Below are 26,624 nucleotides of genomic sequence, written 5' to 3' on the forward strand. Positions count from 1 at the left end.
GGTGCACTTTTTAGGAGAAAGAAGGTTTTATACTTGGTCCGGCTACTCAAGGAAGGCAATTTTCTACACATCCACTCCATAAGGGATCCAAATACTCCTTCAGCAGGGGAAAACTAGGCATCTGGGTCCAGTTCTGCATGGGAAAAGATGGGGAAGATTCTGTTTCTCCTGCTGGCTCATCAACAGGAGAAGTTCACAGAGGGTGAGCAGCCAGGCTCAGTTGTGCCGCCCAAGAAGCAGCAGTGATTTCTTCTGCCTGAAAATATAATCACCCTGGCAAAGCCCATGCTAATGGAAGATTGTTCATCAGCCAGTCAGGGATATTCCTAACCAGATCTACACTACAAGAACAAGAGCCTACTCCAAGACAAATTCTTGGACTATGGCCATCTCCAACCTGGGCCAATGTGCCTGGTAGGAAGAGCTCCAAAGATTGTTCTTCTTCCACAAGAAAGAAGCAATCAGAATAGGGAGAGACCTCAATTAGAAGTGATTCAACAGGAGACAAATTAGATGATCAGATTCAGGTGTAGAAGGGAAACAAATACTTAAGAGCCTTGGTATCACAGAAAGGCAAAGTCCCTCATTTGATACTAACACCTTTTGTCACTTTGAATTAGCAGATTGGTTTGTGTTAACCAGGTCTAACTTTCTGTCCTGGTAGTGAGGGCTACAAGCCCTGGGTGAGGAGGAAGCCAGAAAACTCTAACAAATTCCATTATTCATTAACAAAATCAGAGTGAAAACACTCAAAACTGTTTGGCACATCCAAGCCTTCCAGAGTCAGGCCACACTGGAGCAAAATGGATATCCATGCTCCACAACAAACAGCCATGTCCGCCCCTGGGACATGGCACCAAGGTTTTGATGCCACTGAAAGCTCAGCTGAAACTTCCCCTCAGCCTTTGCTTAGTGGGTCGGTGCCAGGGAAGATGGGCACAGACTGACACTGAGCCAGGGAGGAGGGGATCCTTGCCATGTGGAATAATATGAACCCCACCAGGACAGCATCACCCACAGCTCCACAGAGATTGCTTTGGATGCAAGCACATAGTGCAGACAAGTTCACATCACCAGGAACAAGCACTGAGAAATGGTCATTTTTAGAGGCAGTTTATCCCAAATGAGAATAAACCAAAATCATAGAACCATAGAATGGTTTGGGTTACCAAATAAGAATAAGGGAATAAGGGACCTTGAAGACCATTGAGTTCCAAGCCCCCTGCCCAGGGCAGGGACACCTCCCACCATCCCAGGTTGCTCAAAGCCCCATCCAGCCTGGCCTTGAACACAATGAAGGTGCCTATCATGGTTCTTGGTTCTGCTTTCATTGTGTGGCATAGCCCTGGTGAATTTATGTTTTCATACTGATCACCTTTATCCCAAAAGAGAGGAGATCTGTCAGAAAACACTCTTGGTACCTTTTCTGTCTTCCAATAACTTTGGTATGTTTTCGCTGTTTATCGTATTTCCAGAGACTGAGCTCCTGACTGGGAATGAGTGGTTACAGGTGACACACTTACTGTCCCTGAACTTTAGCCAAAGCTCACGGAGGCTGCTGCAGCTTGTCGGGGGTCAAGTCAGCATCACTGTAGACAATGAAGGTGCCTATCATGGTACTTGGTTCTGCTTTCATTGTGTGGCATAGCCCTGGTGAATTTATGTTTTCATACTGATCACCTTTATCCCAAAAGAGAGGAGATCTGTCAGAAAACACTCTTGGTACCTTTTCTGTCTTCCAATAACTTTGGTATGTTTTCGCTGTTTATCGTATTTCCAGAGACTGAGCTCCTGACTGGGAATGAGTGGTTACAGGTGACACACTTACTATTTTCGCTGTTTATAGTATTTCCAGAGAGACTGAGCTCTTGGCTAGGAATGAGTGGTTACAGGTGACACACTTACTGTCCCTGAACTTTAGCCAAAGCTCACGGAGGCTGCTGCAGCTTGTCGGGGGTCAAGTCAGCATCACTGTAAACAAATATGACCATATGGAAAATCCAAAGGGTTGCCCCAGGCTTTACGGCCTCCTCCATAGCTGCCACCCAGGGTATTCAAGGCCTTTAACAGAGTAGCACCAAGATATTACGTATTTCCAGGTGCCTTGAGAGACACTTGCATTCACAGGATCTTTAATGAGGTGTTTCAGTCTCTTTCCCCCATATACAGAGAACACCAAAGGGAAACACATCCTTGTCTTAAAATGAGGCCAAAGGTGCATGTGGTGTTATGGGAGACAACTCATATTGTAGGTGTCCATTAATGGCTCCTGATCTATATCAGCAACCCTTAAGCTGGGGAATGTCTGCAGACACCCCAGCTCACCTCTCATCTTCACAAATGAGAATACCCTGAATCCTTCATGAGGGGTGAGATTAGTCTGGCCTCTCATCAATGTCTCCAGCTCAGACACCTGGGTTTCCCCTGAAGTCAACTGAGAAGCTCTGGCTTTGTCAGGGGGTAACTCACTGCCCTACCTCAGATTTCAGCTCCGTTGGCATCTCTGGAAGGGCAACAGGGGCACTCAGCTCTGATGCAGGCATCCCCCAGAGAAGTGATGGGCACATAACCATTGACCTGCACAGACTATTGCAGAGCCTCAACCACCACGTCATGATCTGGCCTGGCCCTGGGCTGTCAGTCCCATGTGCACGTGGCATCTGAAGCACGACCTGCAACAGCTCTGCAAGCAGAACTAATACAGTGCCAGCCGGTGGCAGCCACAGTTTTCCTGTGCCTCAGGTTCCAGCTGGAGGAGGACAAAGAGTCAAGTTTTCTAGGATGCATTAACCATCTCATCCTTTATCACTTCTCGTTATCGCTACCTGATGACCAAGGAGGATGTAGAAACTTTTTTCCTGACTGGGCTGAATTGCAACATGTTATTTAGCTAAAAGCTGGCTGGCTCAAGATGACACACTGCCACTTGGAGCATGTTGCAAGTACCACCCATCAGAGGAAATGGTTAAAAGCAGGCAAATATGCATCGTCTGCACCAGTTGCTAAAACCACTGTTGCTGCCAGTTTCCAAGATGAAAGGCTTCAGATCTACGGGATGTCATAAGAGCCCAAAAAGGAGAAGGGTTCTGGGGAGAAGAGGGAGCCCTGAACACCAAGGAGACTCCCTCCAGCTCTGTCAGGCAGAAGGACTCACTCCAGAGAGATGTATCTTAGCAAAATGGGAGCACTGCTCATTGAGATCTGTCGTTGGTCAGGAGCCACCAGAATAACCCATGAACTTCTGAGCCTAGACAGATACACTGAGCTTGGAAATGTTGTTCCAGATATGACATAATGCTTACTAAGGCTTAAGCCCTTGAGTGGTTATAGAGAAGACTGTCTGGAAGGGACATCAGAAGGTCTGGCTTCTCACTGAGGCAGGTTCATAGCGACAGGGGTGGTGGAAGAGAATATACTTCAGGAGGAGGTTTCTCAAAACAAGTCAGTACTGTTTAAGCACTGATCAGTACCCCTGGTCTGAAAAAACAGTACAAAAGTCAGATTTCATCACCAGACATAATACTATGGGGTGAGTAAAACCCAACATCGTGGTTTAGTTTATCATAGAATCACAGAATGTTTTTTCCCAAAAAACATTTAGGTGTTAATCTACTCATCAGCTAGCTGGAGGAAAGGTGCTTTCATCAACTAGAGTTGCTTCTGTAAGAGGAAGGACTCTTCTGAGAGATAGTTATCAAAGAGACAGCTCTTCCATGTCTTACACAGCCGAAGCCAGTTCGATAAATGGAAGCAATCACACAATCAAGAATAGTTCCAGAAATTAAATAACTTTGTGACCAAACGCAGAGGGACTGTTCAGTACAGGTAGTTTGACAGTTCTTGCCTACTCAGTATTTTGATATCTACACGTCACTCTCACTACCTGAGAACATCCAGTGACCCCTTTTTCATCTCAATCCATCCAAGGAGACCAGAGCTGTAGCACAGGACGCCCGAGAAGCAGCACTCTTCAACCAGTACTGAGACTGTCCACAGTCACAGAGCAGGTTTTTACCACAGACAGACCCAGTGCATCACGGGCCCCACTGTAATCCCTCTCACAGCCATGGAAATCACCCCACTGGGTCACTTCTGAAAGCTTGGAAACTACCTAGCCCTTCCCTTGCTCACAGAGGTGGTTTGCCAACCTGCAGACAAGATATCCACCTACACAGGAGATTAGCAGCATGAAAACTGAACACAAAATTGTCCTTGTTATACAGGCAAAAACTCTACCTGAAGAGCTACTAGAATAAGAAGGACAGATCCCCAAAGAGGGAACTACAGCAGCTATTACCCAGCTAAGCCCTCTTTCTGCACACAGAGGTTAATAATGGGATGCCTACAAGCAAACCTCTCCCTGCTCAAAGATCAGGCTGCCCAAATGCAGATTAAGCTCTTCAAGTGCAGAATCCTCCAGCCAGAAACAGTCCTACACAGCAAAGAGAGCCCAGGTATGGTCCTAACCCATCTCCGAAGGTCCTTTCCCAACAAAAGCACACTATAGACCAAGGCTAACAGTGACCTGCCACTGTATAAGGGCTAACAGCCTTCCAAATAAATGATTTAAAAAAAATAAAAATCTTTGTACAAGCTGCCCTCCCAACTAACCCAGCTCCACAGTGAGTTTCAGGCAGAGCAGGGGGGTGTGCCCCAGCCAAATCAGATTTACTCAGGGGACACAGCCCCAGCTGAGCCTAGGACGACTTGAAGCCCGACATTTCCACATCAGAACCAGTTCTGCCAGATGAGCCATGCCCCGAGCCAGAAGAAGTGTATAAATGGAGCCACTCCCTAACCAAAGGGCATCCAGTGCTGGAGAGAGTTCCTCTCACAGCAGCAGTTCTCCTTCTCTTCAGAAATTGCCATTATTCTTCAAGTGACCTTTCCAAAGCAATGGCTAAGTCTACACTCATGAACACCATGCGATGCAGAGCAGGATTGGCTTTGAGAGAGCCTGTCTGCCTGGGACTAACTTCTCCAAAGCAGTATTTTCCCTTGGCAGAAGACAGATGCAATTCTGTGTTTAAGCATTCTGCCATCCCTCCCACTACACTTTTATGCTCTTTAGTCAGAAATTCCCTAGAACAAGTTACTTCCAGTTTATGTGACGTCTCTCTTTCCTGTTCCAGAGGATTTACAAAGCTTCTGAAAGTAAGCCAATGACAGTGCCACCGGTGCTCTGAGTTGGCCAGGGCCAATTTCCCATGTGTTAAAATGCCACCGGGTTGGCCAGGGCCAATTTCCCATGTGTTAAACATGAAGTAATTGGGCACATAAGAAGCTACAGCTTCATGACAACATGCTAACAGGCAAGTGACATTTCTTGCCGTACACACCCTAGGACTTATTTCTCCTACTCAGTACAAAACTAGGGAGGCTGAACAGAAAATTAGCCAAAGAAATCTGGAAATCAACATTCAGATGTGAAAAAGGGCAGGATTTGGCTCACACTGCTGACCGAGGAGGGGATTTTCTCATTATCTACATCACACCTTGGGTCAACGGCTCAACAGTCTCAGGTCTTTGGTGTGAGTTACAACAAAGGTCATGAGCCCTGTGAATTAGTCTCACACTTATACTGCAATATGAAAATTCTCCTTTAGACCAGGGACCACCAGGACTGAGCTTGGAAGCTTCTAGTGTTTGTGTGAGAAGCTGCCACATCTGTCTGGGAGTTGTGGTAACTTCTGGGCTGATGCAGAGCAAGCCTTCTATGCCAATGGTGCAGCAATGGTAGTGCAGTAGTCCCCGGGAACGTTTGTGGAAGATGCAGACTCTCCTTTTCCAGCCCAATAAAACTTTGAACCCTTGAATCACAATCTTTCGCAGTTCAAAACATGCAAACCCTAGTCTTCCCAGACTGTGGCTTACGCAGAACAAATCTCTTCCCAGACTATGGCAGGATATGGTTGGTGCTCCAGAGCCAGAGGCAGTGGAGCCATCAGCATCAGGGCAGCTTCGAATCCACATCACTCTGAGGCCATTAGAACCTCATGAGGTTTTTTCAGTGAGAACTCTGCTGCACTGCACGGCTGTATCAGCTTGGGAGTGTCTGAGCTCACTGTTTTACATGCCCTGTTATTGTAGGCAATATTTACAAGGAGGCACCTGGTGCTAACTGAGGCATGAAGGACCATCCTCCATCTTTACATAATTTCTAATCCCAGTGGGACTTGATGCTCTGCAGAGGAAAGAAGTGAACAGCTTCCGTTCCCTCCTCTTTCCTGGCTAAGTAAATTATTCCTGTTTGGCTATTTATTTCAATTTCTGAGTCAATCTTTTTCTGGAACCCAAATCAGACCTTTTGGGTAAATGAAACAAGGGCTGGGTGGAAAGACAAAGGAGTAAATACAACCGCTCACCAGGTTCTCAGCTCAGCTCTGACTTAAGCTCTCAGGAGCCAACTCCTTCAAAGTTAGTTGATATTTTAGTCTTGTTTTCTGCCAAATCAGAGCAGTCTGACAGGCAGGAGAGCCACCCAAACTGCACACCAGACTTCCTGCTCTTCACCTCCCCACCTTCATCTCACAGAGGAGCTGTTGGCTAATACCACCACAGGGACTGGGGGATCATCTTGCCCAACGTCAGACAGCTACGGCAGAGATATATACACTGAGCCAGTCCTGTTGGTTTCCCTCCATAGCCCATGAAAGGAAATAAGCCCTTTAAGAGTGTGACTCATCTGACCCACTTTAGACGCTACTGCAGGATGCGATTAGGCATGGTGTGTGCTGGTGAGCAGCTTAGCTTTCCAGTGGCTATAGAGCAGCTCAGGTGACTACCTCTGATGGACAGACCTCCACAGCAAATGTTTACATTTACCCAGGTTCATCCCGCGGCAGCAGACTTACTTGGAGCCGGACTGAGTCTGTCCATAAACCATGTCCTGTTTGCAGCTCATCACGGGCTGGGCATAGACCACATCAGGCTTGTTGCTCGAGGGGCAGGAGAGGGCCCGTGCTGGCATTTTTTTACTTGTCCTGGAAGTTCCTTGCTGGGTGCTGCAGCTGCTGTAGATGCTCTGGCGGTTCAGGGTGGCCTTGTGCTCTGCCCGGCCCCCCACCTGACTCTTCCTCAGCGTGCCCCGGGGCGGTTCGCAGTAGAGGTCGGGCTCGCTCCGGCTGCTCTTGATGTTCTGCACGAAGCAGTAGTCGCTGCCAGCCCTGGTGGGGCTGCAGACAGCCTTGCTGTAGTGCTTGCTGCCCCAGCCCTCCATCTGGCTGTACGAGCTGTAGCGACGGTTCTCCATGTCCCGCTTCAGGGTCCCATTGTACATCTGGTCAACGAGAAAACACGGGACAGAAAAATTAGGGAAGGCTTGAGCTGCAGATTGACATTGCCAAGCCCACTCTTGTGTGGGTGCCACAGCTACCAAGTGCCTCTTGGGTATTTTTGTGGTCCAAAATTGACAGGACATTAGCCCATCTGCAGCCCTTACAAAGGTGCCAAAGCTTCCCTTGAAATCTGGGGACACCTAATGATAAGGATGTGGCATCCAGGAGTGTAAAAGCAGAACTGAAAACTCAAACATGACCCTGACATAGATAATGCCTTATTTCCAACACATGGGTCTAACCCAACCTGTAATTAGAGGAGCTCACATCACATCTCTTGCCATCACATAGAATGATGCCCCATTCTGACCTTCCAGCACTGCCTGCATTTATTTTTAATTTCCTTATGCTATTTCGGTCCCCTTCCATCTATAAGTTCCTTAGGAAGCAAGTAAATGGAGTGAAAAATCAGTAAGAAGGGATTCTTGAACCTCACTATGCCAAGAAACAAGTGGAGACAATGAATATCTGCTTATGAGTTACAAGGTGTGTAGTATCAGCTCATGTAATGGGGTGTTCTGAGAACAATGGGGGATATGCAGTAAGAATTGAGATGACTAAGCCAGGAAGAAAAAAAAAAGAGAATAAAAGACAGTAAAAAACCCAACTGCAATTAATCACATGAAAAAAAGGCTTTAGCTGGCCCACTGTCAGTTCAAAGTGTCCTCACCCCTTCACCAAAAATCCTCCAGATTTGCCCCAAGTGCACCAGGACTGAATCCAATATTCTTTTGCAATATTAAACCTTCTGGATGTCAGTGCTGGCACCTGGAAGCCTGCAGGGTTGTACCCAAGTGAGGGACGAGTCACTAAGCTGTGTAGTCCAGAAAGGAAAATAAATAAAGCTGGTTTAGTGCTGTTTGCCCCATGATACTGAGTTTTTCCACTGCATCCACCTCAGCACATTGGCAAGCAGATGTTCAGGACATACAGCAAACAGGCATAAAAAGAATGAAAGAATAAAACTGCCGTCTCCTTCCCCCTTTAGTTTATCTTGGGAAAGCTCATCCACAGTCTGTTGTTGGACCAAGGATTTTTTTCTCCCCTAACTCTAAGCCTCTTTGCTTCAGATGCCTCTGTCTGCAAAAGCCACTCAAGGTTCCCTTGGGCTGGATGGCAAAAGTCAAAACTGTCACCTTATTATTTCCATGGAGGTTCAAGGCACAATGTATGAAAAGCCTGTGCCTGGTGCAATAGTTCATGTTGCTGAAAGAAAAATTCTGTATTTCCTAACCTAGAAACACCACGTGACAGGGAAATTGGTATCCTCTGCAGGCTCACCCCGAGTCCCGCTGCTCTGCCCCGACTGCATCCCAGCCCTGAGCACACTCAGCATCATTCCTGTCTCCAACACTCTGCAGAATTGTCATTATGTTAATTAATTAAGTCAAATATTTCCATTAACAAACTGATCTTCAGGAATGCAGTGAATCCTCCCTGTTGCACAGGTAACGGTTGAAAACTTTTAATAGGGGTTACGCAGCAGGAATGCCATCCGGATAGGAAAAGACCCTTTAGTCCAGCTGTGCTGATACCCAGATGGCTCTGGCATTTGAGTCCCACTCTGGAGTAGTTTTCATGCTTTCTGCAAGTTTGTGTCTAAACAGGTGAATTGCTGGAAGGGGAGAAAAGGGGAGCAAATTCTCTTTGCGTTTACTCCAGAGGACACAGAAAAAACCTGTTAGTACTGCAGCACAGCGGGCAACAGGTTTGGTGCATGCTGCAGAGCTCCCAGGGCTTTGGAAGAAAAATTTGCATGTGATAAGAAGAGCAAGGATGTGGCACATGGGTAAGTCAGATGAGACTTGGGGTCTCCTCTGGCAAGCCCACGGAGCTTCCCAGGATGGTCTTGCACAGGCGTTCTCTCCCTCCAGGTTTTGCTTTGGATGCAGCACGCACACAGCAATGACAAAGTGACCTTTCATGGAATCATTTTTGTTGGAAGGGACCTTTCAGATCATCCAGTCCAACCATCAATCCAGCACCGCCCAAACCACCACTGACCCATGTCCCTCAGCACCACGTCTGCCCGGCTTTTAAATACCTCCAGGGATGGTGACAACACCACTTCCCTTGGCAGCCTGTTCCAATTTTTCCTAACCATTCTTGTGAAGACAGTTTTCCCAATATCCATCCTCACCCTCTCCTGGTGCAACTTGAGGCCACTTCTTCCTGTCCTATCGCTTGTTATTTGGGAGAAGAGACCGACCCCTCCTCACTACACCCTCAGAAGTCATGAAGTCATGATCTATCCCACTTTGGATGAGTATGTCCTTTTAAGACTGACACCATCCTCATTTTTTCTTCATTTTCTTGTGTTCAGAAACACTCGGGACAGTGAGGAACAGGACAGGGCTGTGGCAGGAGGTGCAGGGTGGACTTTCCTGGTCTGTGGTTCCCCTGCTCCCAGGGCTCACTGCTGGCAGTGGCCACTGGAGGACAGAGCAGCAGCTTGTTAGATGTGAGCCCTGTCGTTATTCTTTATGAGTCAGTATAAACCTGGATTATTTTGTAGGGCTGTCAGAATCTTGGCAGAGCCATGGAGCCCCTGGGCATTTGCTGAAACCAATTCAGCTAACCATGGAAGAGGTAACTTGTTATTTATCTAAAGCCATTGTTTGCTCTCCAGTGTACTCGCACGGGCTCTTTGCCAGCGGAACGGGCAAGAGAAGGTGTGAGTGTGTCTGTGTTTAGAGATACGGAATTATCAATTCTTCATTTCCTGCTGTGTTTTATAGTGGCATCGAGCATTGCCCTCTTTCTTGCCAAGCCCGGAGATGGGTGAAGCAAAGCGACCGCCTGTTTGGAAAGACACCTTTCTGCAACACAGGGAGCCCTGGGCGGCAAGTCGGTGCAGGCCCTGGCAGGGCGGGGAAGCCTTTTGCAAACTCATGGGAAAATAGTTCCCGTGTGATGTGAAGCTCATTACCAAAGTCAGTGCATGACTTTTATTGCTGATTCTACCAGATGCTTGGCTGAGCCCATTTTAATCTCTTTCAAGTGGCACGGACCTAATTGGTATCTTAGAATTCCTCTTTGCAGCAGGAGCCTGATCCAAAGCCTCCAAATCGATGAGGAGTCTCCTGCCAGCTTCAGCGGATTTCAGACCTGCTCGCCAAACAGTCTCTACAAACCCTTGCACAGACGTAGCTGACCTGATCGCTCCTTCATCTCAGCAAAGTGCCTCCCCAAAATAAAACCCATGTCCCCGTTTCAGACGTTCACCAAGCTAAGGCAGAAGCCTCCACTTCTAACACTGGAGCAAACCTGGCCAAGGGAACGGGGTTCCCCACGTCGTTATCTCTTCGCTGGGTGCAGCGATCAGTGAGATAGGAGGCACAGCAAGGCAGAAGTGAGGCACTCTGCCGTCTGGAGAAGAGATGACATCTCTGAAGGTGAAGGTGATGCTATTACATTGTCTGTGGTTTAAAGAGCCACCCGACAACAATCTCGTAACTTTTGCTGATGCCATTACATGTGTAGAGTGAGCTCTCCCTATGCAGAATAGCATTAGTGAAAGGAAATAATCAATCTCTCGCCTTCAAACCTCATAAACCGCCCAGATTTCCTAACACCCTGAATTGCATCGGCCCACGGCTTGTAGGCGTTTGCATGGGGGAGGTGGGCCAGGTCCACACCTCCTCTCCTTAGGAGTGCAGAGAAATGCTGGAAAGGACAAGTTCCTAAAGGGTGAGTTGAAGGATGATGGAGCTGGACTCTTTTCAGTGGTTTCCAGCAATAGGACGAGGGGCAATGGGTGCAAGCTGGAACATGGGAAGTTCCACTCAAAAATGAGGAAGAACTTCTTTACAGTGAGGGTGACAGGCTGCCCAGGGAGGTTGTGGAGTCCCCTTCTCTGGAGACTTTCAAGACCCACCTGGATGTTCCTGAGTGATGTGCTCTGGGCAGCCCTGCTTTGGCAGGGAGTTGGACTGGATGGTCTCTAGAGGTCCCTTCCAACTCTGTCGAATCTGTGTGAATCTGTGACAAAGCAGTCCCTCAAAGCAGGGTGGAGACAGAAAGCAGTGATTCCCTCTGCACTGCAAGACCTGGAAACCATTTTAGAAGAGTACAGGCTGCCACCAAGACTTCTCCACATGGAGCCTGAGAAGTCGGGGCAGTTTGGTAGGTCTCTCCTTTCTGCCAGACACCATCACCCACTGGTAGTCCCCTGTGCTCAGAGGATGCAGGAGGATGTCCACGTGCAGCTGGGCAATGCTGAGATCCTGAATTTTAGCCTGAACTTCTCCTCCCTACTGTGAAACGAGCCTGTACTTTTGAGGCCAAGCCTTGGGAGCCGTTCATTCATATTAAAACAAGGAGGGTAGGCACGGGGAGGAAAGGCAGAAGATGAGCACTGATAGCACGCAGATGCTCTTATCAGGCCCAAGGAGTAAGAGCTTTCCTTCACTGGCAGCAGCAAAGACCTGCCTTTAACATAATAAGCATTTGTGGGTCACCAGTTCTCGGCCTGCAATGTGGGACCATTTTAGGAACATCAATTGGAATATTCAACCGCCGCACAAGACAGGAAAAAAAGTATCTTTGACCTGTAATTTCAACTGGAATAAAACTGGTGCTAGAGAGAAAGTCAAAATGGCATTCAGGAGCCCTTTTCTATTTCCTCCTTAAACCCTCTTGTGTAGCAGGGAAAGTCCCTCTCCTGCTCCCACTTTCCAGAGCAGCAGGAGCACAGAGCAAGGAGCACCAACCCCGGGAATCGCGCTCCGATCTCGGTGCTGCCTCTCCACATCGGAGGCCCTCCCAGATAACTGGGTGTTTCTGACTCCTGCATCTAAGGACGCGATCAGTTCATTACCGGGCTCTCATTTTTTCCCTTGCAATTTGTTTGTTTCTAGAGCAGCAGACAGAGAGAAGTAAAGGGCTCCGTATAAACACGTCAGGAGCAGGTTTCTCCCAGGCTGGAGGGCAAAGCACAGGCAATGCAACATGACAGCGTCCCACCCTGAGTGATGGGTGGGGAGAACTCTTCATGCCACTTGCGAAACGCTTTAGCTGCTGCCTGCTGCACACTCCATTGCAGGGGGGGAAAAATTGCAAAACCAGCAAATGCATTGTTTATCTATTTCTGAAACGCTCTTTCCCACCTCTCCCGGCTGCTGCCTTTCTGTACACTTTTTTGTCTGGTGCTTTATGCAGCTGAGATTTAGGTCTTGATGGTTCATTTTGTTCTGGCAAGGGAAGGAAATGTCCAACTTGCTACTCCGAAGTGAAAAGGCTCTTGCAAAACCTCACAGGGTCTGACTGAGCAACGACGTGCAACAACTATAGATCTTTCTCTTTGATAAGATTGCCCAAAACCACACTATTTTTGGGGTTCTTTTAAACTTGAATGTGTCATCCCAGCAAATGACAAATTTTGTCCTGAAAACATTATGGAACAAAGCTCCCAGCGACAATGAGAGATTTTTGTCCACGGAGGCAAAGCCAGCCAGGGAGAGCAGGGAGTGTTCAAGGAGAACACACTGGGGAGAGAAAGCTCTGCAACTTTCTCCCACAGAGAACATCTGGTTGAGAATCTACGTAGAGTCTCCAGTGGAGAGGGATCACCAAAGTGCATGTTTTTCACTAGTGCCATAACTGACATAGTTGCTACAGAAACCAGGCTGGGTGAGCTAGTGTGGCAGAGAGCACTGAGCCCAACAGTGATGCCTGAGGTGAGCACTGGTGGCCCACTAGCCACTGGTCCCCAGCTGTTATGTGCCAGGACCCAACTCAGTTAACTGCTTTGATCAGGGGAAGAGCAGACATGCCAGATACTCCTGGATCTGGGAGCAGGGCTGCTCTCAGAAACATCACTCACTGCAAGCCCCGGGTCAGCTCTGTGGGGATGAAGATCAGCTCACCCCCATGGAGGCAGAGCACCCTCCAAGGTCCGAGATGTGCCTCCTGCCCTACCCAGCACACCAGGGGCTTATTTGCCCCTCGTTCGGGGCAGTGTCGGGGGGGGCCATGCTGGGGCTTACACCCACATCATGCCACTGTATTTCCTTCTTGTGGGAGCAGCAGCACAGGGAGGCTGGCTGTGCTTCTGCTCCTTGTCCTGATACTGCATCATCTTCACAGATGATGCCAAAACAGACATGGGACCTGGGACCCCCCTGCCTCTCTTTCAGGGGTGGAGCTGCCAACCCAGTAGACCCAAGCAAGACCAGCATTGCTGCAGGTGGGAATTAAGCCTCAGAGGGTCTTTGCTGATGGCATGGATCCTGGCTCCACATCCTCCCTTCCCCTCGTGTTCCCTTGGGATTTGGCTGTGCATCTCCAAAGCTGCAGCCCATGGGCCACCGGACTGTCAGCTTTGAGCCCAGTGCTGAACAGATCCCATTTTGGGGTGGTATTGAGGTATCAGAGTCATGGGTGCAGCTCTCGCTGAGACTTCTCCTGCCATGACAGCCCAGCTTATTTAAATCTCCCTCAGGTTTGTCTGTGTAAATTGTGGTCACCACTGTAGCTTTTGTGGGACCTCAAGCTCTGCTCAGGCTTTACACCAGGACATGGCACAGCCACCTCCTGAGGTTGGATGGCTCTGGGAACTGGTGGCCACTCATAACTCACATTTTCAGTAGGGAGACAAATGGCTCTAAGGGTCTCCTGGGCTCAACAGCACCTGGATTGGAAGATCACCCAACGCAGAGAGGTTTTCAGTCACTCATGCACTATTTCTGCATCCCACCGTGGTCACTCTGCAAATGGGACCAGGGATTTCATCCCTGGAGGCCAAGCCAACCCCTGGCACCTGATCCAAGGAAACTCTGCAGCCAAGTGCAAACCCGCTGCCCTCGCAGTGCCCAATTCTGGAGCAGTCCCACTGATTTCAGTGTTTCAGTGTACCCTACACTGGTAACGAGCGGGTACTCACTGCAATGCTAGCTACAGTGAGGCTACAAACACGGCACTCCATGGGTGGAATAAACAGAAAATAGTCTTTAATAACAGGTAAGTCAATGATTTTAGTCAGAAGTGTTGACTGATCTCTTCACCAGATTTATAATTTCTTTTGCTCTAATATTTGAATACTGGTATCATAAGGCAGGGAAGAAAACTCAGAAGCAAAAACCTTGAAATTTCCAAGACAACACAAAACAGGACAAGAGGAGAAAGCCAGGAATAATAGTTTTTAAGAGCTGCGGGTGAGACAGGATCCCTCCTGTCATTTAGAGTCACCATCTAAGGCAAGGCCTTGGATTAAGACAATTTAAGAGCAGTGTCTAAGTTGCAGGTGCTGTGGAGCAATAACATGGACATGGATTTCCTGTTACACCTTTTTAACTCTAGAAGGATTAAAAGTAGGTAATTTTTCCTGAATACTGTACTGAAACATCTGAATTTGCCTGTGCATCTCAAAGGACTTTGTGACTTCTCAGAAACATTCACAGGATTGGCTCCAGCTGGAAAGAAGTCCAGCAATTTTGTCTTCAAAAATAAATTTGCTTTATCTTTGTTTTCATGTCTTACAACCCAGGAATTGCAAATAGGAAACATTTTTTTAGAATGCCCAGAACCTGTGCAGACTTCAAACAGAAGTTCAAGTAGGCAGAAGTTAAAGTTAACCCAAGCTGGAAGCTGGTTGTGGATGTGTGTAAACCTTTAGTACTTTTCTGGAAGAAGCAAAATGGAGGAGGTTCCTCAGTGTGGTTGGGGAGTGTGATGTCTGTTAAGCTTGTTAAGCAGATTTAGGCTTGAGGTTATATGTTCCAATGTGCCAATGGCACTTGGGACTCATCGCCCCTAACTGCAGCCATCTACCTGTTAGGTGGCTGCTCCAGTCCAGCTCAGTGGAAGGAGATAGGCATCCAGAGGGGCTGATTCATCCTGACCTGACAGATCTCCAAGATAGAGGAGATGAATCACCTCCTCGTACCTCTCTCTTTGTTGGCTGTGGGAGGAGTCTAGACTACTTGTTAAGACCAAATGGTTGATTTTCAGATAGATACAGTTAGGTAAGACAAATACCGTGAAACCTTCACAACTCCCAGTCTCTTTTTCTAAAGTAGCCCAGGGCCTGAAGGCCTGTACCATATATTTCTAGAGTGAAAGGCTTGTAAGACGCTTAGGTCTGGAGAAAGACCTTCCCTCATCAGTAAATGCAGAAGAGACCTTCAGAGAAGTTCCATGAGCTTTATAAATTCATGGTGAACCAGAAATGACTGAACTGCTGTGTCCAAGGTACTCTATGGTCTAACGGAGGCCCTGATCTTTGTAATCATCTTGTAAGCTGTTCACTAGCACTGCTGATGAAATCCCCAGCAGCCAGTGGCATTTCTAACCACCTAGCATTTGTCCAGCTGTTGTAATGATAGGGAGGAAGATCAGGAATGAACAAAATTAACAACAATCCTTACACCTGCAACACTTGCTGGCATGAGCATGAGCTGGAGGGGCAACTGCAGAACTGGGGTTTAGCTTCCTCTCCCTTTCACAAAAAAAAACCCAACTAGAAACTACTAGAATGGATGGAATAGAACAGTTTTGCTTAGACAAAACATAACAAACTCCCTTCAGGAATCACAAGAGACAAACAGCAATATATGGTCAAAACAAAACATCACAATCATTTGATTTATGACACTCAGAGACTCCACCTCTGGCTTAGGAGGTCCCTCAGTTGCACATTTCTGATGACCACAAAAACACTCTGGGATGCATCACTGCCTGCTTACCATACTTATACCCTTCTGTAAGGGCCCATCACTGTCTTAGTGATGGATACAGGAACTTGGCTGGATGGGTCTCTGCTCAGAGTCACCCTTTTGGTCTTAGACCAGGCAGAAACACCCCTGTCTGGGATTTAATCAGGTAAGCATAGAACATTGAAACAAGTCAACAGACAGTCTGTAAATAAAAATTTCAAAGACATGCACATGCTCCCAGTCCTTCCTACTGAACACACAGTCGGCAGCAAACCCAGCGATGCAAACCCAGCCTTGAAGCAAGCAGGCTGCACCAAGGCCATTAAGAAAGACAACAGATAAATCTTTCTGAAGCTGAGGAATGCTGATGCTACGAACCAGCAGAGGATCTGGCAACTACCAGGAAAAACTTCAACCCTCTGTCTGTGTGCTTGAAGCCAACAAAAGTACTTTTCCTGGTTCAGCCCTTTGATGGTTGACAGGGAGCTGCTTTACAGTCCCAGAGCTGTTGAAAGGAGCCCTTTCTTTTTCCCATATTCAAATCCCAGATCTGTGATTTGCTCCTTTCTACTTTATAGCTGATGAAATCCAAGAAAGAACAGAACAAGGGTCAGAGGTGGAGGGGGCAACACAAGCACAAGTTGTCCCATCCCACAGTAGATGATAGAGTGGTTTGGAGTGATTCCTGGAGTGATTCCTGGTGTACCAAGAGTCTGTCACCACAGACAAGACCAGGACCTCTGTGGGATGCATAAACTCAGATTGCACAAAGACAAGTACTATCTCACCTGTGTTTTTTCTGGCTATTTGTAATACTTTTTTTGGAAATCACTATGAGAGAAATGGACAGCCTCTTTGCCAAGCTCAGAGAATATCTGAAAAGGGTCTGCACTAGCACTGAGAATGAGAATAGCTACACAGTTGTAATGTAAATCCCCTGAACATCACCACTCAACCACTTTACTGTTGTTCACAGGGAAGTTTTGGTACGTCCCAGGTGGGCAATGGATGGGCTCCAAACTGGAACTGAGTTGCAGGAGTCTGAAGCCTTGATTGATCCTTCAGACAGCTTAAACCTCTTGTGCTGTGTGGAATTGATCCCCAAAACCAAACTTAATCTTGTCCACACTAAAACCCTGAAGCACACAAAACATAGAGATAGGGCCATTGATCATCCTCTTCCATTGCATTTTTTGCTTTCTAAAACAACCATAGCCACGCGTAATCTCTCTGCCAAGTTTCTGAAGGGCTTTGCCCTTGCTACACGACTGCTCCTGTTGAAAGGTGCTTCTGCACAGGATACCCCAAGAGTATGCCACAGTTCCCAGATTAAAAAAAAAGCATCTTACCGGATATCCCCAGCTGCTGTTTCCTGTTTGGGTTTTGGCATAATAGCTGCCCCGGGATGTCCCATAACCATAACCATCAGCTAAACCATCGTACATGGAACCTGTAAACAGAAAAGACATGGTCAGCAGGAGAAAGGAGTTCCAGCAGCACCCCTTCACAGCATAGTGTTCTATTTCCCAGTGAGTTTAGTTTTGAAGAACAGCAGAAGTAGAAACATTAAGAGGAACGTAAGAAAGATGGACAGCAAGTTGGGCCATTGCAGGCAACTCATAGAAGATGCTCATTTCAGAAGAGTTCTTGGAAACAGCAGCCCTCAGACCACAAGCAACAGCCCATGATTTTCAGCACAAAAGTTCCATAAAATCTACAATGGGCAAGAGCAGACAGGACCAGAGACTGGGCCGATGTCTTAGGGCTTTGCCTTATGAGAGGATCTGGATGATAATTTGTGCTACACATCCTGGAGGGTCTAAACCTGGAACACACTTCCCTTATTCTGACTTGGAGGTAAATAGAATTTGCCTCTTCTCTGAAGGCAAAACCCACCCCCAACCCTTTTGCCAGTCTGGCCTTTCTGGTCTGAATACTAACAATCAAATCAACACAAGCAGCCTGAGCAGAGCCTGCTAAATTCGATAAATAGTAAATAACAAACATGATGGGTGAATGATGAGCAAGTCTATTCAACCCCTGGGAGTCTGAAATAGTCAACCATTAAAAACCTAATTGCACTGCCTTAAATGTCAATCTCCAGTCTCTAAAGAATCACTCTGTATATTTGTACTTTCTTTCCCTGAAAATGTATCAAGCTCCATCATTATTTTTTGGGGCGCTGGGAAGATACATGACATTAGATCTCAGATATGTTTTATAAAGATGCAAATATCCTGAATCAGGAGGAACCCAGGTGCCATTCCTACTCTCTCCCAGTCCACAGAGTGTTTAGAGTTATCTATCCCACCCCTATTGAAAGCCCTTCCAGCTGCCTCTCACCACTAGTCCTTGGCAGTGCAATCTTTGGATCCCTCTTAGCATTTTACTCAATGCTACTTTCATCACTACAAGAGAAAATGAAGCAAGTCATTCTCTTTCCATGCTGGAATTCCCTTAACCTCCCTCAGATGGTCCAAAAGAGTCTAAGGTCATTTAAGTTTCATTTTCAAAAGTGCTCAATAATTGTGGCATCCCAAGTCCCGTTATGAGGAAGTGCAAGCCCTACACTCCAATTAACTTCCAGGGGAAGCTCTGAATGTCTAACGAAGTACAAAATCAGGACTTACCTGTCTTAAGTTATGCACCTAAACTGGTGGGTAATGTCAGAAATATCCTAATCTCTCTGATTGTTTGATAAGACTCATCTCTTAGATAAACTGGATAAGCTCGACCACAAAGGCCCTGAAGCCACTCAGGTCTTCTACAGCCACTGATCCTTGGACTAAGTCTAGTTCATTGCCTTGCCTGAGGCAGCCAGAACCTGTTATGGTGATTTGGTTCGTGGCTAAAAATTCTTGCATTTTCTCAGGAAGATGATTCCCGTAGATGCGGTATAAATTATGAGATGTGCTTGCTATTGTCAACAAGAGAGGAGCAATACTGCACGGATGGCAGCACCTGAAGAACATCACTGAATGCAGAATAAGCAACAGTACGGTAGTTTCACAGACATACGGTTGTGCAGAAAAATACAGGATCTCATTTTTCATAAAGCCTATCGACTTGGTGGGCATTGCTCCCTATTAATATCTGTCCAGCCCTGATTACTCCATATTTATTAAGAAGTTGCACAGAACTTGCTGATTAGGCAAGGAAATGGCCATCGACCAGTAACAGGAGATACAATTCAGCTGCATCTTTCACCTTGTGCTTCCCTCCCCACCCTGGGATTTCCCAGGAACTCCAGAACAGGACATCAGTGCTAGGTTACAGCAGAAGCAAGGCATGGCTTGAAATCGTAAAGCTTGGGCCAGACAATTTAACAGGGGACAGTGTCAGCTAATAACAATAGTTCTAAGCACAAAGATAAAACAATCTCATGATAACAGTTTCCTGGGAATTCCTTTTTGCAATCGACCTCTTGTTCTGCGCAAACACCACATAACTGGAGGCAGGAACACCTGGGAGTTTTTTCCTGACACTGTAAGTGAGCAGTTTCTGGGCATGACTCATGGGTTAATCTGACCAGTCCTCCCTGGGGACAACACTTTTCCTTTTAGGATCCCTTATTGCCATGCACTGCACTAAAGACTTTGAGGTTGACCAAGAAGACATCAAAAATAAGCCATTTTAGGCACATCTCTAATTCTCTTGTATAAATTCACTACTACCTGGCTAAATTGAAGAATCCAGGCTATTCATGCAAGTTTATGTTCTTCAGTTGTTGAAGAGCTGCCTTCACCTCCAAGAACTTGTATATAAGAGCTTATAAATGTATAATTATATATAACCTCAAATGTTCAAGGCATTTTGAAGCCACCTTGCTGGTTGGAGAAGGTGCTTCTCCTGCCACCACACAGCTGTGATTTATTGCTTGGGGAGCTCAGTCAGAAGGCCAGGAAGAACCTGGGGATTTTCTGGTGAAGGTGGCTAAAGAAAATATCATCTTTTCTTAGTCCTGCAAGTTTAGACACTTCTCTGCCTGGCTCATCTTGAGAGCCAGCTTGGAGGTGTATTGCCAGCCCTTGGGGAGAGGAAGGATATTCCTCTTTTCAACCACCTCAAGTGTACAGACCACACAAGCTGGTCACAGGACCCGAGAATCTGGGATAAAAACAGACTATCATCTCCTGAAAATAACCCAAACAGTCTGGTATGAGGTGGAAATGTTTTCTGGGGAAGATGCCTCCCTGGTGCTTTTTATTTGGCAGCTACGCCCATATGTCTGTGTCCCCTTTGTTGTCATCCAAGCGGTTGTTTGGGTCTCTGAAGTGCCCATGTGCACTTGGACAAACACAGAGCCAACTAAACCCATTATATTAGTAGTAGATAACAGATGGAACAGAGGCAGAAATGAAACAGATGAGAACCACTCAGGTGAAGCACAGTCTCCCAGTGACCATGGTTGTGGACAGAAAATACCCTTGAGGGCTGCTCAGGTGCCGGCTGGGCTTCATAGGGACCCCTCTTTCCCACCCCTCAATTGTCATTCCCCCAAGGCATTTCTATCAAAACTCAGTCAAGCTAAAATCTCATTTCACTTCAGTGGGACAGTTCATGAGAGTAAAACCTAACTACAACAGGTAAGGATTGCAGGATCTTGCATTCAACCACTGTGAGCCCCACTACATGCTCTCCTTGCCCTCATTCTCCTCTCTGTAGCTGTGATTGATCATTGCACAGCAAACTGAGACTTGCATCTACACCATATGCCTGTGCTTGGTGAGCTATTTACTTTCTTCAAAGACAACTTAACACTCCTTGAAGCTAAGAGATGGATGGCAAGGAGAAGAATTGTGTTAAAAGCATCATTTTTCAAGCACAAGAGTGAAAGACTTCAGCCGGACACACAAAGCTAACAGGGAGCATTGTGGAAATGGATGCATGTTAATAAATATTAATCTGTGGCAGGGAAAGGCAAGACAAGAACCAGTCACTGGTAGTGCAGGATAGACAAGTTAAATAATAAACTATGCACAGCTTTAAAACAATAAGGATGATTAAACATAGGAAAAACCTAGTAAGGGAAGAAGGCCTGTGGGAGTCACAAGACAAAGCCTGGATTTCTCCTAGAAGAGAAAAGTTAGTGAAATCCCAGAAGTTCAGATTCTTGCAGGAATGACCAAACTCCATTTCTGCCTTCTGGCCTATCAGCTAAAGGGTTTGGGTATTTTTTATGTCTAAGGTTTGTGGAAGAGTGGGTGGCTTCCACTGAATCACCTCATGCAGGTGGAAGGTTATAGAAGTCTTCCAAAGACTTACTAGCCCCAAGTATCCTCTTCCCTTGACATCAGAGTAACAACCCCATTACAGGGAGGTGGGATCCCATCAGAGCTAGATGGGATTTCTCCCCTCTCAGCCACAGGCAAACAGCAATTACCACTCAGCCACGACACAGTTGGATACACACTCCTTGGTTCGGTTTCCTGAGATCTTTGCTCCCTGCCATACCCTGCCAGTCAGTGATGAATCACTGGCAAAACTTTTCTTTAGCCAGAGGACTTTGCAGCCAAGCGCTGTTGGCTATGAGGAGCTGGTTCTGCTTGGCCTGGCTTTTTCTCCTGCCATGACACTGAAATTCATTTTCCCTGGAAGCTGGCATTACTTACAAATTCAGATGGAGCCATCCAGTCAGCTATTCCCATGGTGAGAAGGGCAGATGTGCCCTAAGGCAGACCCCACAGACCCAAAACTCTGCAGCCATCCTTGGAAACACCCATAGCTGCCATTCCCACTGTGGGTGCAGGCTTATGCTGCTGTCAACTGGCTTCTGCTCACTGCCTTACCCCAGTATGCACCAGTTTGAGCCCAGATGGATCACCTTGCCCTGCTGTGGCTTGTGCACATATTGGCTGGCCCCAGATCTTCAGACAGTGCCCACAATGCCTTGATCTGCATGACTCCAAGTAACCAGCTAATTTTATGTATCCAACAATTAGCAGGACATTGAGGGAACATCTCTTGATCCTCTAAAGAAACTCCAGTTAGGGAATACAACAACTCCCATCCCTACTACATGCAAGAGGGGTCCATGTCCGTGCTCCCCGTCCTACATACACAGAACAAGCCTTCCTGGAGCTGGGGAAGTTCTGTGCCAGCATCAGCTCCTGCTCAAACCGCAGACCAAAATGCAGCAACAGAAGCTGGACCTGAACCAACACCTCACCAGACACACACAGGAAACTGTCTGGGTGCAGAGGGAATAAAGCACTCAATGGTTTATTGAGGGGCTTTGTGAATTCGCCAGCTTGTGCTGCCTTTGAGGAGCATCGCTGAGAAATCACTGGGGGATGCAGGCAGCTGAAGTTGGAGGAGCATTGGAACAAGCTGACATCCAGTTGTAGAAAGCATTAACGCTTCTCATCAAGTCTGCTCAGCTAATCTTTGGACTAACAGCAATAAAAATCAATACAACTTTCCCCCTTGAAATTTCAGTCTGACCCTCTTGGGCTCCAGCCCACAAGAAAAGCCCAAAAATAAAATGGCAACTCCTTGCCCTTCTGGGATTCCCTCCAGAAATGGTCTGAGAGAGCAGCTGCCGGGGTGAATCAGCCACCAGGACCTTCGTGCTGGCCAACCTCCCCGCGGTGGGAGCGGAGCTGCCTTGGCCCCGTGTTTGGAGGCAGCTCCTGGGAGCTGGATGTGACTCAGCTTCCCTGGGACACAGAAACCGGAGCTGCACATCTCCACGCAATTCCCATTCCCAGACATTCCCCAAAGTGTCTGGAGGAGGGGTTTATCTTCAACTTGTTGAGCAGAGACGGGCACCTTGGGAATTTGCTTATTTTTTCCCCTTTCCCAGAGGTTTCACCTGGGCTCTTCTCCAAGCAGAATAATCCCCTTTCCCCCCTGCCTGTGGGCAGCAGTAGGAGACATCTCTGCCCACTTCCCCTTGAAATGCCCCTCCGCTGGAAAGGGGGGCTGGCACTGCCCCAGTTCCTCCTAGAGCCTCTTGTCCTGGTTTGTATTTTATTTTGTCAAGTCCAGCACCACAACACCTTAAGTAACAAACCCTCCTGAGAGAGGAGGAGATTTGCATCTCCTGTTGTCTTCTATTTTGGTAGCAGAACAACACTCTCCTCAACCCATCCCCCGCCCATCCCTTGCAGTCTCTGTCTACAGACAAAAAAATAAAAAAAAAGGAGAAAGCAGAGATTTGTTGCTGGCAGCCCATTCCAGGTCACTGCACAGATCCATCCACCGCGAAGCTGCCCGATACCCTCCGCTGCAGCAACTGCAATGCGTACAGCCAGATGGCTCCTACGGGACCCCCACATCCACTCCTTCCCCCAACACCCACTGCCACCCAACTTTTCTTGGTAAACCAGCCCGAAATGTGTGTCTGGACCATGACACTTCACCAGCGCCAGGTTCAGCCTCACGAACTAGCTTGGAAAAGCTGCCGGACAAGCCACGGTCCCTGAAAGAGGTGGCAAAGACTGGCCCAGCTCACCAAGATTTCCAGCAAACACCCCTTTACAAGCAGCTCACTCCAGAGGGGGTTGAACGGCTCAGTCCCAGCCCCGGCACCCCCTTCTCCCTCCAAGCCTTGGGCTTTCTTCCTCCCGGTGAACTCAGCTGGGCCAGCGAGCTCCCAGCAGCTGCTGGTGAAGGCACCTCTGGGAGATGGGAGTGTCTGAGGCTGTCACAACCCTCTGGGTTCGCAGCTCCCGCCCGGGGAAATCTGGGGCTTATCTCCAAATCAGATTTCTCCAGACGCAAGGACAGCAAAGAAAATCATTTGCCAAGCCTTGACCCAAAGATGAAGGTATTCCAGTAGGAAATCTGGCTACAGGACTCAGCTGATTTCTTCCTTTCTATGGCACAGACTCGGTGTGTGGAGGTGGAGGGGCTGCCTGGACCCCTACACCCATTTCTATCCATCTGCAAAACAGAGGGGGCTGCAAAGCATCCCCACTGAACCACTGTGAGCCACTGCAGGAAGAAAAGGACATCTCTCCTCCTAACTCATCTCCTTCCTACCACTCACACGGGGGTGTCCTGGAGGCTCCCACACTTCTCAGGAGACATGTTGGGAGCTTCAGAGGCGAATCCCAAGCTCAGGTTTGTGTCCTGTGTGTAGGCAGAGCTGCCGCCACCTGCAGCAACACCCAGGAGACAGCCAAGCTCCGTCTCACAGCCAGCTCCCACCCCACGGCACGGTGGAAGAGCTTCGCTGTTAGTGACCACCCGCAGGAGGGGACGGGTCTGGTGGAGGATTCCAACCATGGGGGCACTCACAGAGGAAGGATTTGCAAAGGTCAGGCAGTGGCTCCAGCTTTAGAGCCAGAGAATAAATGATTAATGACACCACACCGAAATGTCCAAGCACCTCAGGGATGTGGAGCAGCGCAGCATCCCTGGGAGATCAGCTCCACGGGGAGGGAGTTGATGCATCCAGCTCCACGCCTTGTCCTAACTCTTCCATCCAGTGCAAGAGACAACATCCCCTGCCCGGAGTAACCCACCAGAGAGACACGAACCAGTGTGTCCCCTACAAACAAAACCCCACAAAAGCACCCCATAGCATCTCCTCTGTCCCCAGAGAGGACCTCCTGGCTGTCCAGAGCGCGGTGGGATTTTACCTCGGTTGGAGTGACCCACGCTTGACGACACGGACGACTTTTGCTTCTGCCGCTTCACTGTCATCATCACTTGCTCTTGGACCCGCTGTTTTCCCGTGCCCTTCGTTTTCAGCTTGTGGTCCGAGGGCAGAGCCAGCGTGGAGCTGGCCTGGTCTTGGAAACACTCATAAGCCAGCGCCGTCTTCAGCGGAGAGTGGAGCATGGCTGCCAGCAGACCCTGGGGCCGGGGGGGAGAGGGGGGCTGCACTTCACCAGGCCGCACACCACGCGAGGCGACAGCGAACGCGTCTCGTGCTGGGGTTAATCTCCTGAACCCCTCCTTGCCATACGTCCCCCGGCCAAGGGGTGTCTGAGGGCTCCTGCTGCCGGCTCGGCTCCCCGGCGTGTGAGCAGGCACACCCTCTGCCAGACTGGATATACCGCCCTGCCTGCACACACCCACGCGCCCGCCGCTCGCGGCCCCCGCGCCGCCGCTGCGGGGCACGCAGCTCCCCACAGCCCTCGCCCCAAACCTGCCTCCCCCCACACCGAGGGGTGGAGGTGGAGGAGGCGGGGGGGACACGTGCCCAGTGGGGCAAGGCTGGGGAGACACAGGGCTGGGGATGGACATCACCATCCCCCTGGCCGTGGAGGGCTCATGGGTCTGGGTAGGAGATGGTGTTCTTGGGCAGCTGAAGGGCTGGAGGGTCTCCCACACCGCCTGCTCCTCTTGTATTTCATTATTTCCCTTAGTCTTGACTGGATCAAGATCATGTCTCAGTGCCATGAGCCTGGGGACGCCCCTGCTAGCAGGAGGCAGCAGAGCACAGGCCATGGGTGAGAGGAGCTACCACAGCGCCTGTCCCTGCCTGGGGTCCTGCCTCCATCCTCCCGAGGTGCTCCTGGGTCAATGTGTCCTGTTTGCAAACCTCCCCATTTGCAAAACGCTTCCTCTGCCCACACGGGTTGCAAACCCACCCCATGGAGCCCAGGGTCACCTGCAGAGCCTCTAACATGGGGGTCATGGAATGTCCTGCTGACTGCAGAGCGCTGCTGTGGTCATGGGGGTGACACCTCTTCCCAAAGAGGGTCCCAATTATGCAGGGGTAGCTCTATGGAGAAACAAGAGCAGCTGCCAGGCAAAGAGCTGGGGTGACCTTTGCGAATAACTTGGGGTAGGACTGAGAAAAATAGGACTTTTTAGCAAGCAGCATAGAAGACAAAATGTCTGTACAAGAAATGACACGCCAGGTTATGAATGTGAGCAGAGACTTTTCTCTCTGCCAAGCCACACTGCAGCAACTCGTCTGCAGAGAACTGAACACCTCGGTGCTGGTGTGACCAGTTTCAGGTCACAGCAAGCGCTGACAAAGCTCCTGCCAAGCCACGAGAGGCTGATATGGGAGATGAGGCACAAACCCCACCGGGATAGAGGCTGAGGGGAGGGTGCCCAGGGCAGAGGCTTCCTGGGTGCCTACATCAGCCCAGAGAAGGGCCAGGAGGAGCAGGCTCTTCCACGCTGCCAGGCAGAGGGTGTTTTAGAGGAGAGGACTTGTGGGGCTTTTCTTGGTGCCATATTTCATATTTTGTAGGAACAAGAGCAGTGTCAGAAAGGACAGAGCATGCTCCTGGGGAAGATTAATGTTGTGCACCTTCCTCGTCTGATGCTCCAGGATGCCCCTTCAATAAAATCCAACAGCAGAAACACAAGATTTGTTAATGAGACACAGGATTAGAGCAACCAGAGGGTAATTACCTCCAGTCCCCTCTCCCCACTTTTCCTGATACCTCACCCAAGGGACATGGTGGCTTTGCTCTGCTCCATCACCCAACCAGCCTGGACATTGAGACCATGCTCAAGCAAGGCTGGGCAGGGTGAGGGGTCAGTGCTGCCCAAGACAGGATGGCTGATGCCCAGTGAGATGGAGGAGGACTTTCTGCTGCTCCTGTGCATTTCACAGAGCGGGGCTGGGTCTGTGCGCTTCCAGTCCGGGTAGGGAACACCTGGGTGTTGTTTTCCTCCGTCCTACTTGTTTCTCCTGAAAGCTTGTTATCGATGCCAAGCG

At 48.6% G+C, this 26,624-nt stretch overlaps 1 protein-coding gene across 1 annotated transcript in view; it reads right to left on the reverse strand.

Annotated features, from left to right (window-relative positions):
* The window catches only part of PKP1 (plakophilin 1), a 48,913-nt gene extending 23,997 nt beyond the window's left edge, over nucleotides 1–24,916 (reverse strand). The window contains exons 1-3 of the mRNA XM_014946279.1: nucleotides 24,580–24,916; nucleotides 17,341–17,441; nucleotides 6,855–7,279 (exon numbers count right to left, since the gene is read on the reverse strand). Coding sequence (XP_014801765.1) covers nucleotides 6,855–7,279; nucleotides 17,341–17,441; nucleotides 24,580–24,781 — 728 coding nt within the window. The 5' untranslated portion in view covers nucleotides 24,782–24,916. The remainder of the gene's footprint in view (nucleotides 1–6,854; nucleotides 7,280–17,340; nucleotides 17,442–24,579) is intronic.
* Nucleotides 24,917–26,624: the final 1,708 nt, after the last annotated feature.

This window comes from Calidris pugnax, unplaced genomic scaffold, assembly GCF_001431845.1.
Source record: "Calidris pugnax isolate Ruff unplaced genomic scaffold, ASM143184v1 scaffold116, whole genome shotgun sequence".
Classification (NCBI taxonomy): domain Eukaryota; kingdom Metazoa; phylum Chordata; class Aves; order Charadriiformes; family Scolopacidae; genus Calidris; species Calidris pugnax.